At 35.3% G+C, this 12,796-nt stretch overlaps 2 protein-coding genes and 1 pseudogene across 7 annotated transcripts; 2 read left to right on the forward strand and 1 right to left on the reverse strand.

The window, feature by feature from the left end:
• Nucleotides 1-1,347: 1,347 nt before the first annotated feature.
• LOC103830618 lies at nucleotides 1,348-4,291 on the forward strand (annotated as a pseudogene).
• A 348-nt stretch (nucleotides 4,292-4,639) lies between these two features.
• On the forward strand, nucleotides 4,640-8,084 carry LOC103830621. Its single transcript, XM_009106437.3, has 2 exons — nucleotides 4,640-5,925; nucleotides 7,176-8,084. The coding sequence occupies exons 1-2, from the start codon at nucleotides 5,446-5,448 to the stop codon at nucleotides 7,947-7,949; spliced, it is 1,254 nt and encodes a 417-aa protein (XP_009104685.1). The 5' UTR covers nucleotides 4,640-5,445; the 3' UTR covers nucleotides 7,950-8,084.
• LOC103830620 (receptor-like protein 15) lies at nucleotides 8,075-12,696 on the reverse strand. Of its 6 annotated transcripts, none has more exons than XM_009106434.3 (8): nucleotides 12,000-12,696; nucleotides 11,629-11,787; nucleotides 11,445-11,519; nucleotides 11,239-11,313; nucleotides 11,017-11,172; nucleotides 10,800-10,874; nucleotides 10,556-10,630; nucleotides 8,075-10,458 (listed from the first exon to the last, which is right to left on the reverse strand). In XM_009106434.3, the coding sequence occupies exons 1-8, from the start codon at nucleotides 12,391-12,393 to the stop codon at nucleotides 8,264-8,266; spliced, it is 3,204 nt and encodes a 1,067-aa protein (XP_009104682.1). In that variant the 5' UTR covers nucleotides 12,394-12,696; the 3' UTR covers nucleotides 8,075-8,263. The 6 variants fall into 6 exon arrangements, with proteins under 6 accessions (XP_009104682.1, XP_033130731.1, XP_009104683.1 ...); XM_033274840.1 differs by having other exon boundaries at nucleotides 8,075-9,018; nucleotides 10,402-10,458; nucleotides 11,017-11,313; XM_009106435.3 differs by having other exon boundaries at nucleotides 8,075-10,257; nucleotides 10,402-10,458; nucleotides 11,017-11,313.
• Between the last annotated feature and the right edge of the window lie 100 nt (nucleotides 12,697-12,796).

Consider the following 12,796-nt stretch of genomic DNA (forward strand, 5'->3'; position numbering starts at 1 on the left):
TTGGGAAAATGCATGTACTACAAAATTATCTTGCATGAAACTATACTTTTTTATTGAAAATACTAAAAATCTATATTTTTTATATTTTTGGTTGTAAAAAAATTAGAAAGATGTCAATACCAAATAAGAGATATATTATTCATTTAGCTAAGTTGTTTAAATTTTATTAAAACCACTGAATATTTGAAACTAAGCAAACACACCAAAATGGAGTTGCTAGTCAGGGCAGAAAGAATCTTGTTGTGTTTGCTTTTCATGTTTACAATAACCATTTCTAATCTCACTTTTAATGAAAGATAAAAGACATTTTTATCTCTAGTGTTAATTAATATAGACTTAGGGTTTAGAGTTGAGGGGTGAGATAGAATTTTTGAAATGTGAAATTTAGGATTCTAATAAATATATAAATAAATACTTAAAAAATATAAAAAATTTAAAAAATAGTTTCAAATATATTTTTCAAAAAAAAAAACCGAAAAAAATTCAAAAACAATTTTTAAAAAAGTTCGAATAAGAAAAAATATAATTCGAAAACATAATTTTTTATTATTATTTTATTTAAATAATTATTTATTATATATAGAGAGAACAAATGTATAAGAATCTTTTGTCACTTAATAAAAAATGTAATTTTGAAAATATCAATTTAGTGGTGGAAAAGATGAATAATGGTACCATGAAAGTGGTAAACATGAAATTTCCCCAATATTGATTCAATTTTTGGCTAATATACATAGTTATATTTTCCTTCAAGATATTTGATGGTCAATTTAAAATAGATCTCCTTTTATCTCAACTACTTATGTAGTTGTCATTATATTATAACTGCTTATCTAGTTGTCATTATATTATAACTCCTTATAGATATTTTAATGTTATTATAAACACAAAAAGTGTTTATAGATGTAATTTCTCCGCAATAGTTGCAATCTTTACTTCATCTACACAATATAAAAATGATTATGTTATGATTAATTGAAGTGGATCTCTTTTTTTTTTTTATCGCTATTTCATATTTGTTTTTAATTATAATTTGCTAATACACACACCTCCACAATTCTATATATAGAAAGTTAAAGGCTGCAATGATTAGTAAGAATTGTAATTGTTAGCAACAAACATTACAATGGTTCATCACCAAAGTTTACCATTATTAATAGTTACAATGGTTAATCATAGTTGTAATTAATAGTTCATATTTGAAGACTACAATCACCAATAGTTGCATAGTTTATTTTATAAAATATTTAAATTATCCAAAACTAAATTATTTGAATATTTATAGATAATTTTAATATTCTTTAAATGTATATAAAATAGATAGAAAATTGAATTAAAAGATAACTCATTAAGAAGTTATGCATATTTTAGGATTAAAATATTTATCCTCAGCAATTTGAGAATCCTTAAAAGATTATGCAGTAACATATCTTTAGACAAAAGAATAACTTAAAAAAAAATTATGATAAAAAGATATATTTAATACTATTTACAATATCTTAAAACTTATTATAATTTTTAAAATGAAAAATACATTTGTATGAAAAGACACCTTTATAGATTTTAGTAATCTTTTAAAAACAAATACAATGTTTAGATTGAAAGACACAAGGCGTTGTCGGTGGTAATATAAGGAAGAAAATAATAAAAGGAGAATTTGAAAAGAATATAGCCGTTGGGTTCCGGATTCCAAAAGAAGGCGATCAGGGTTTTGTTTACATCCGACGGCTCAGATGAAGTAGCCGTTGATTTCAGAAAATAAAAGGAAATTAGTAAAAAGAAACATCTTATGTGTTTACATCCGCTCTTTGCGTCCTTCAAATCTTTGATTAAAAAGAAAAAGAGGGAGTCTTGCTGCCTCGCTGTTATGGGATTTTGCTGCTGACAGAGACACAAATAAACAGAGAGCGATCGATCCACCGACGAAAGCCAAAAAGGTGAAGAAGAATTTAATGTTGATTTCATCTGGGTCTTACGAGATCTACTAGTTCTTCTTGTCCGGGTCTTTCGAATTCAAAGAGACACAATCTTTAAATTATTAACACATGTTTTGTGTGATCATATATATCCCGCCCCAGATACTAGAGAATAAAAATGGTTGGATCGGACGAGAACAAACACGGAGTTGTTGGACCCATGAATCCGAGGAATGGGCAGACACGAAGAGCACTCAGTAACATAAACAAGAACATCATCCGAGCTCCTCTTTATCCCTGCGCTGTCAACAAGAGACCATTGTCCCAGTAACTAACTTCTTCTAATGAACCCTTTAGAAAAAGTTTGTATTCATAAGAGTACTAAAGAACCAATCTCTTTTTTTTTTTGGCTATGACTCAGGAAAAATGGGGTATGCCACAAGAAGATTCCACCTGTTCCTGTGCATCGACCAATCACAAGGTCAGCCCTTTTCTGCTTCCTTGTCACAACTTTGTATGATGAGTTTTGTTAAGGAGTTTATTCTTAATTTTGGTTTCAGGAAGTTTGCTGCTCAATTAGCTGAGAACAAACCCCAAATCCATAAACAACAGGTTACACCTTTTTTATATAGTTTGGTATCTTGAAATTATAACATAGCTTGGGTTTAAATAAATCTCAAAGTGGTTTTATGTTGATTTATGGTTAGGAAACCAAGCAATCAGACTCGATCGATAGAATCATAACAGATGTTGAAGAAGAAGATGGAGACTTTCACGAGCCAATGTTTGTTCAACACACTGAATCCATCCTTGATGAAATCGACACAATGGTAACAACATCAAAAACCCCAACTCTCTTTCTTAAGTAAACGCCATGACTTTTCTAACACATATTGTCTTCCCTTTTGTACAGGAGGGTATTGAAATGGAAGAAGAAGAAGAAGAAGAGACTGTGATGGATCTGACAAGAACAATCCTCTAGCTGTAGTTGAATACATCAATGACATATATGACTTCTACAAGAACAATGAGGTACACACTTTGCTGTTCTGTTTGTTTCCCCTATCAAGAGATTAGTGACTGAAACGAAACCATTACATTAATTTTACAGTGTCGTAGCTGCGTGCCGCCTAGCTACATGGAGAATCAACCTGACATTAACGAGAGGATGAGAGGCATCCTTGTTGATTGGTTGATTGAGGTTACTACATACATAAACTAACTCTGGTCTTGTTTCTTCTTTGAGATAGTTTTCAGCAACTCAACCATTGTTGTGGTGCAGGTACATTACAAGTTTGAGCTGATGGAAGAGACCCTTTACCTCACAATCAACCTCATCGACAGGTTTCTCGCGGTTACTCAACATGTCCCAAGGAAAAAGCTTCAGCTTGTTGGTGTAACAGCTATGTTACTCGCTTGCAAATACGAAGAAGTTTCAGTTCCTGTTGTTGATGATCTCATCGTGATCTCTGACAAAGCTTACACAAGGAGAGAAGTTCTTGACATGGTAAATAGATCACAGCCTTGTATGCTCTCTAGATCATTGTGTAATGGGTTTGTGTTTACTTGCAGGAGAAGTTAATGGCGAATACATTGCAGTTCAACTTCTGTCTGCCAACTCCTTATGTGTTCATGAGGAGGTTTCTCAAAGCTGCACAATCTGATAAAAAGGTTTGTGTTTAACTTCTTTGATCATATCTTGGTGTGTAGAGGAGAATCAAATGTGAGTTTTGTGTGTTTTTTCAGGTGGAGCTTCTATCGTTCTTTATTATCGAGCTTTGCTTAGTTGAGTACGAGATGCTGCAGTACGCTCCTTCTCAGTTAGCTGCTTCAGCGATCTACACTGCTCAGTCCACGCTTAAAGGATTCGAGGAGTGGAGCAAGACCTGCGAGTTCTACACAGGCTACACTGAAGAAAAGCTTATGTAAGAAGAAGTCGCCAGATTAAAGAATATTTTTTTACTAATATAGTTTGAAAATCACATTACAGATTCTGAGATTGTTTTTGGTTTTGATGATTATGCAGGGAATGTTCGAGGAAGATGGTTGGCTTGCATCACAAGGCGGGGACAGGGAAGCTAACAGGTGTTTACAGGAAATACAACACATCCAAGTTTGGCTATGCTGCAAGAACTGAACCTGCTGGGTTTCTTCTCCTGTAAACCGACGGTTTAGGTCACACTGAATCATCTGTAATGACTAAGGGAGAGAGAGAGAGGGAGCAACATAAGTTGCATAAGCTTGAGTGACAATTGTTTGGTGATTTGGATTATGACAAAGAGTTTCACTTACTGGTGACTAGTCGATCATAATATTTTCTTTGTATAATAAAACTCATTGTTAGCAAGTTTTACTGAAGCTTCTTCCTTGACTATGAATGAGGGTATCAAAGAATCTTCACGAGGGTTGTTTTTCATATTCATGTGTAGGTTGCGACTTGAGTGATGGCCGGAGACATGATAAGTAACAACAGGTTTCAACAATTGCTAGCAACCTAATTAATAAACATCTTCATATATAATTAAGATAAAAAGAATTTTAAATGTTACACCTATTTTTTTATAAAAATTGTTGACAGATTTTAGAATTGAGGTATCAAGCTTTTAAAATATCATCTAATTAAATATTAATGTAATTTGTCTTTACATTTGGAAATATTCTAGTTGCAAATCTTCCAATGCACATATCCTAAGTGAATAATAATGTGTCATATTTTGAAGTATCAATGGGATGATGTTGAAGACTAAGATTTTACATAATAAAATAAGGAAATAAATCTTTATGGTTTCTATAAAGGAAAACAAATCTATATTTACAGCAAATTTGGAACCATATTTGATACAACTCAAAGACATTTTCTCTACATAGTTTTATTGATATCCGTGGACATTTAAAAGAATTTAATACTCTCAAATATGATGAACATTGGAATACATACGGCACAAACTATGGTATAAGTATAACTATTAACTTCGACGACAAAAATACTTTTCTTTTCCTCTTGTTAATTTTAAATAATACTTTTCTTGCTACCCAAACAACCCAATTATGTACCCCACGCATCTTTCAAGACTAAACTCTTAACTGTATTATTTATAACATCTTTTAAGACTAATCCATCATTACGACAACATACCTTATAACGGTCGCACACACTCTAAAACGCCTAGTGAAGAGTCAATATACTCAAAATACGTTAGACGATGATCTGTGACTTGGGAAGACAATTATAACTTCAATCAAGTATTTAAAACATTCATTAAACATGTCATTTCCTTGTGTAACGTAATCAATACGTGTAGATTTACTTCATTATCATATTTATATGAGTAGAGATACTCATATAACATTAGAGGAAATAAATAATTAAATATAAAATAGGAAAAAGGAAGAAAAAAAAAGAGCCAATCCCATGCTGAAAGTTGATTTCACCTTCCACCATAACAAACTATAACTCCTCTCTCCGAAGCAGTTCCACGTTTTGAATCGCGTGTTGCGATCACTTACACCGCCGCGAAGATCCGTCGTCATGTACGTCGCCAAGAGAGTCTCCGACGTAGATCACCGTCTCCTCCTTGTCCTCATAATCCCTTCTGTATCCCTCCTCTTCTTACTGTCTCTATCTACCCTCACTCTTGATCCTCTTCCTTCTCTCGCCCCTCTTCGTAACCTAATCCACACTAATACCCTAACCGCCACCACCGCAACCTCCGATCCACGGCGGGGGAAGAGGGATGAGTTGGTGAGTTCGAAGATGGCGGTGTGTTTGGTTGGAGGAGCGAGGCGGTTCGAGTTAACCGGACCGTCGATCATTGAGAAGATCCTTAGGGTTTATCCTAATGCTGATTTGTTTCTGAACAGTCCTCTCGATCATAACTCTTTCAAGCTGAGTTTGCTTAAGGACTCGCCGAGGCTCGCGTGGGTTCGTATCTTTGAGCCTAAACCGATCGTTGAGACTAAGTCGATGGTTCGAGTACTCACGCCCATGCATTCTCCCAATGGGATTAAGGTAAATTATCAAGTCTATTAGCTTTCTTTTCTTTACAAAATTGCTTGAATCTTGATTTATTGCATGCTATACTACATCAAATATTAAATTTCGGGAAAAAAGGATAAGAAAGTGGTCAAGAGGAGTCCGTGTAGTTGGAAGTTTCTTGATCCATACGTTACTCATGTGATGGAATTTTCTGTATTATGGATGTACTTGGTTTGGTATTTGGTGTTGTCAAGATTTTTAAGTAATATAGTATTTTCTGTATTATCAAATGATTTTTTAACTATTCTTCAAAAATAAGTTGTTTATGCGTTTTATTAGTTAACAGTAATATATTGTAAATTTCACAAAACGAATTTATAAAATTTACACTGGCTTAAAGTTATTGAAAATAATATTTTATAGAAAATAATATACTAAGAATCATGATTTAATATGTTTTGAATGTGTGAAAACCGAATAAATCTAATATCTGGAAATAGAATGTAACATTTTTAAAAAATGTTATTTCAAGAGGTATATAACTAATGACACTATGATATGGGTGGAATTAATTACTTATTGACAATACTTTTTTGGTATTACTTATTGACAATTCTTGTTTATAAGAACAAACATTTACGGGATAAATGCCTCTTTCTTGACTCGGTTTCTACAATGTCAGTATGTGAGGTTGAAATTGAGTTTTTATTTCTAGGTGATTGTCATTGACACGCAACTCGCATGGATTTTGACTTGTTTACTCCTATTAGTCCGAGACTGAAATTGATTCCATACCTTTTCTAGACACATTTTCACCATTAAGAAGATCTTGTGATTAGTTTGACAGCTTGTTATTTACATATTGTACATTAGAAAATGAGTCTTCTGTTTTTGGTATTTCTTAATTTATGGTTATAGTTATTTATGGAATGGTTAAATGCGCAGCATGATGATGTTCATGAGTGGTGAACTGGCGTCATGATGTTTACGCGTGGTTCCAACCACGTATTAAGCACATGTGATCTAATTTTCAGTTAACATGTCTATATCGAATTTTGTTTTTTCTTGCATCATTTATTTTTCTTATCTAGTTATATTTACTTGATTCTGTGATTATACATTTTGAAAATTGGTTCTAGAATAAATATGTGATATATGCGTTAAAAGTTTAGGGAATTTTTTACTATGAAAAGTAATTAATCTTCACAAATTAGTATTTAGTAGTATATATTTTTATACTAATATTTTCTCATGTGTGTTTTTTTGCTTGGTCGCAATGACAGGGCTTATTACAGTACTTCAGTCTCGTAGAAGGCTGTATTACGATGATTAAGGCATACCAAACCGAGAATAACTTCACTTACGACTGGATAGTCCGAACCCGTGTTGACGGATACTGGTCCGACTCTCTCGACCCGGAATACTTCAAACCGGGTCAGTACCTAGTCCCACCTGGATCCTCTTACGGTGGCCTCAACGACCGCTTCGGCGTCGGCGATCTCAACACCTCCACGGTGGCTCTCTCTCGCCTCTCTCTCATCCCCGACCTTGACTCAGCCGGTAAAACTAATCTCAACTCCGAATCCGCCTTCAAGGCTCAGCTCACAACTCACCGTGTGCCTTACGTAACCAAACCTCTCCCCTTTTGCATCATGTCCGACCGAACCTACGAGTTCCCTCCGTCTAAGTACGGAGTTCCCGTCGCTGCGATCTCAAGCAGCGGACCGTTGAACGGTGCTAAGTGCCGGCCGTGTACGGTGGCGTGCAAGGGTTCGTGTGTGGCGGAAGTAATGGGAAAGCTGAGGAGAGGGTGGAGTTGGACGGAGTGGAAGCACGGGACGATGGAGCTGTGCGACGCACGTGGGGAGTGGGAGGAAGGTTGGGAGAAGGTGTTTGATGGAGTCGCCGGCGAGAAATTCGCATGTGCGAGGAAACGAGTCGGAGATTTGGATATGAGGAGATGTGTGGAAGAGTTTGAAGAGATGAGAGGGTTGGCTGTTAAGTGGGAAGCTCCCGCCTCTGAGCACATTTGTAAGTTGGGCTTAAGAACCAAATAGAAATATCAATTTTAGGTCCCAACTTAATCGGCTAACAAATTTTCCGATTTGTTTGTTTTAGTTGTTTTTTCTTATGGATTCTTTGGTTGGAAAAAAATATTACAGGTTAGTTTTGATATTTGAAAAATTAAATCATGATGTTTTAGTAATATAAACTTTCCACAACAACCAAAATCAGCTCTAAGATAGTTTGAGCATTACATCTATTCAAAGATAGAAACCAAACACAAGATGTGAAACAAAGCATGAGGTTTAGAGAAGGACAACAACAACATATATGGCACATTAATGGAATCGGCAGCAACAGTAGTTTTTTAGCACAACAAATTCCTCACCTTGTGGATGAAAACATCAACGACGTAGAACCAGAATCTCCTCCAAGGAGAGTCAAAAGAGAGAGATGAGAATATTCCAAGAAGTATGGTCACATAAGGTGCAAGAAAACTCCAATAGAAAGAAACCATGTCGATTTGGCTCTCATCATCATCCTTCACTCCATTGTCTGGTTCTTGAAAGGTACTTCCACCGCAGCTTCTGTTGGTTGGTTTTCCACAAAGAAGAGGATTACCTACAAAGCTTAGCGTATCAAAGGTGTTAAACTGTGATCCTTGGGGAATGACTCCTGATAAATGGTTGAACGAGACATTGAAGACCGCGAGGCCGCTCAGCTTTGTTAGTCCTTGTGGGATCAGGCCTTGTAACTTGTTGAAGGAGAGATCAAGGCTTTCTACATTCTTGAGACCTGAAAAGCTTTCTGGTATCAATCCTGATAAGTTGTTGTGAGAAACATTCAACACTTGTAGTTCCAGAAGACTTCCAAGCTCTGATGGGATATTACCGCTAAGCTCATTTTCGGAGATATCCAGTCCAAACAATAAATTGAGATTTTTACCTACGTAAGCATCGTATCGGTGTTTCACTGCAAATTCAATTTTCATACCGATGGCTGAACTGTATGACATCTGAAACGGATGTAGCAGAATGCGAGATCTGAAATATATAGTATCTTGAAACTCGTTTACACCGAAGTCTTTTTGCGGAGAGAAACCAATGAACGATGTACCACCACCTATGAAAAGATTGCTGTAATCATCATCATATAAAGTATACTTTTTCCCAAAACCAAAGGATGTATTTTTGAGGCATGAAGGTATGGATCCATTCAATCTATTGTTGGCAAGATCAAGAAGTTGGATGTTTCTTAGACCACACAACTGGCGAGAAATACTGCCTGTTAAGTTATTCCCCCGAAGAAGAAGAGTATGGATGTTTTGGGTGCTGGTGAACTGCGGAATATTTCCAGACAATCTGTTATTTCTCAGATCAAGTACATAGAGATTCTCCACCAACGTGTATGGAATTTCTCCTGATAAATGATTGTCTTGAAGGAATAAAAATGTTAGATCATTTGATTTGACACGCGGAGATATGTCCCCAGATAAAATGTTTGCAGATAGGTCCATGAGCAGAAGATAGGGCAAATAGAACAAAGAAATAGGTATCTCACCTTCCAACGAGTTGTTTGAAACCTGTAGCGCCACTAAGGATGGAAATTCGCCAATCCAGCTTGGAATAACACCTGTGAGATTGTTGTTTGAAATGTCAAGTAGCTGCAAGTATTTTGTGTTCCGCAAACCTTCTCCAATCTTTCCAGTAAACATATTGTTATCCATAGAAAGCTCCCATAAAACAGTAAAGTTGACAAATTCTGGAAACACTTCTCCGCTTAGTTTGTTATGTGACAGCTTCAAGTATTTCAAGAAATAACCATTCATAACAAAACTTCTTGGTAGCTCCCCATGAAAGTTGTTGTGAGATAAATCCAGAAATTCAATACTTTTGATGTTACCTAAAGAAGATGGCAGATTTCCTTGAAACCCATTATTAGCTAGTTTCATATACACTAAATGAGGAAGTACCCATCCAATGTTCTCTGGAAATAGATGATTGAATTCATTCAATGACACGTCCATGAAAAGCAGTTTATGAGCAGAATTTGGTAGCTGAAAGCTAGTAAATGAATTATTTTGTAGAAGGAGAACTTCGAGTTTTGTATTGTTTGCCAATAGCCAAGTAGGAAAACTTCCAGAAATTGTATTGTCAGAAAGATCAATGTGACTCAAATCCTTCTGGTATAGAAGAAAATGAGGAACCTTTACCAAGTTGCAAGATGGTAGGGAAATATGACTCAGTTGAAATTTTGGCCTCCAAGAACTTCCAGATTCTACTTTAAATGAGTTGGATCTTGAACTAAGTTTGAATAACCTCAACTCTGAGAGGTTGGCGAGCGAATCAAGTGGGAAGGAGCCTTCAAAGTTGTTATCAGACAATGATAAGTACTTGAGGGATTCAAGTTTACCGAGAGCAGATGGCACATTCCCATTTAATTGGTTTGATGAGAGATCAAGAACTTGAAGTCCAGTCAGCCTAGTTAAGCACAAAGGAAACTGACCTACTAGTTTGTTTCCACTGAGATCAAGATCTTGCATATTCTTCATTTCGCAAATCCCTACAATAATCAAATGCAAAAAAAAAATTATACAGATGACTAAACGGTAATTCACCACCATTTTAAATGGAGTAGCTTAGGATATGTCTAGTCTTGCCTTGCAATTCTATTGAGCCAGAAAATTTATTATCACTTAAATCCAGAGCTTCCAGTTTCTTCAGGGCAGATAACTCTGCCACATGACAAGCCAACACAAGGGTAAACAAATACCTTTACCTACGAACATAATGATCTCAAGAATGACATAAACCACAAAAAATGTTATATGGACAGTAGTTTTGAGCTACCTCGTATTTTTTGAATGAATGTCAAAAAGTTACATTGAATGAGACCTACTGTACCTTGCATTGGTATGGAGCCATTAAGTTTGTTTTTACTCAGGTCTAGCAGTTCCAAGTTTGTCAAATCTTTAAATTCTGAAAGGGAGTCCAACATAAATAAAAATGTTACAAACTGGATGTAAGACACATAAAGCTAGACCAATAATGATAAAATTGAATAATTGAACAAAATCTACATCACAACTAAGGCAAACTATATGAAATGGAAAACACACACCTTTAACTGGAAAAGGGCCACCGATGTAGTTGGACCTAAGAAACAGAGTTGTGAGTGATGTCAAAGCACTGAGAAAGGAAAATATGTTGTTGTCGAAATTATTTTCAGAGAGATCTAGGATCTTTAAGTTTCTTAATCTCCTTACACTTTTATAACCTGCAAAGTGCAAACAGAACCTCTTATTTTGGATAAATGCAATTGACAAACATTTGACAAACTTGCCTTGCAATTTTGATAGTTCAGAAAATTCGTTACGACTTAGATCCAAAGATTTCAGCTTGCTCAGGGCAGATAACTCTGCCAAAAAAGACAAGCTAACAGAAATGTAAGCACATTTAATTACCTACGAGCATTATGGTTTCTAAGATTACATTAACCACTAACCACTATTATATGCAGTCATTAAATCCATGAGAAGTCTGAGTTACCTTGTACTGGTATAGAACCATTAAATCTGTTGCCACTCAGGTCCAGCAATTCCAAGTTTGTCAGATCTTTAAGTTCTGAAACAAAATCCAACATATATAGTTATTTACTCAATCTAACAACAGAAATCTTATCAATAATAAGGTGATTCAGTTTATCCATTTAGTTACAAAGGGAAAAACATACCTTTAGCAGGAAGAGGGCCACCATAAAAGTTGTTATCCCCAAGAAAAAGAGTTTTGAGAGATATAGCAGAATTAAGAAAGGGAAAGATACTGTTATTGAATCTATTTCTAGAGAGATCCATAATCTCCAGCTTTCTTAATTTCCTTAGGGTTTTATAACCTGCAAACGAGACTCTTTTAAGAATTTAACAATGAAAAAATTCCGAGAATTTGTCCCTTGTCATCATTTTTGAGTTATTTTACAGAATTTGTCGTAATATAAAATACTTTCAAAATTTTGAAATAATGAAGTAACATATGGTCCATATAACAGTAAATACCTATGCATAACAAAATGATCAAACTAACCACAAGGCGAAATCTAGTAAATACCTTCAACATCATCAAATAAGCCACTGAACTGGTTGTAGTAGTAGTCGTTCCTGGATAAGTTCAGACTACGAATATCTTCAAAAGGATGCAGCAAAGAAAGATTTAGGAGAGAATTCTCTTTGAGGCTTAGTGTTCCAAAGGCAATCTCGGTCACTCGTTTGCTTGTACGATTGCACTTAACTCCCTCCCAACGGCAGCAATCGCTCTTTGTGTTGTAAGTCCAAGTAGGGAGAGCATAGTCGGAATACTCTTCAATAGTAATTGAAATTATGTATTTCTCGAGCTCCAACAAAGCCTTCCTTTCTTTTTCAACACAGCCGTTGTATCCATGTAGCTGACCCAACACTAATATCACCCATATCAAATATTTTCCCAAGAAAAACCTCCCCTTCATTTTTTTTTAATGATTTGTGATTTTAATGCAAATGCTTCCACCGTTTATATAATAAATTCAACAAGACATGATTTGCATATTCAGAAAAGTCCAAGTCTCTAATAATCATTAATCAGAACACTCTAAAGTCGTATGACGTACGATAAGTGAGTGATTGCTGTATGATAAGATAAGTCAAAAGGTCTTTGTAGGGAACACTCATAATAGAGGTGTAACAAAGACTTTAGTTGAAATGTCTCCCATAAGGTAAGGAAATCAAGAAAAAAAAACATAATTCAAGAGATAGAGGAAATGGAGCGAATAAAGGTGAAGATCATGGCGGCAGCCATTTTGGCTACTGGCGAAGATTAATAAAAATGATATTCATTGATACATAAGGTGGAACCATAGTGAGCCTAGACAT

This window comes from Brassica rapa, chromosome A07, assembly GCF_000309985.2.
Source record: "Brassica rapa cultivar Chiifu-401-42 chromosome A07, CAAS_Brap_v3.01, whole genome shotgun sequence".
NCBI classification, from domain to species: Eukaryota; Viridiplantae; Streptophyta; class Magnoliopsida; order Brassicales; family Brassicaceae; genus Brassica; species Brassica rapa.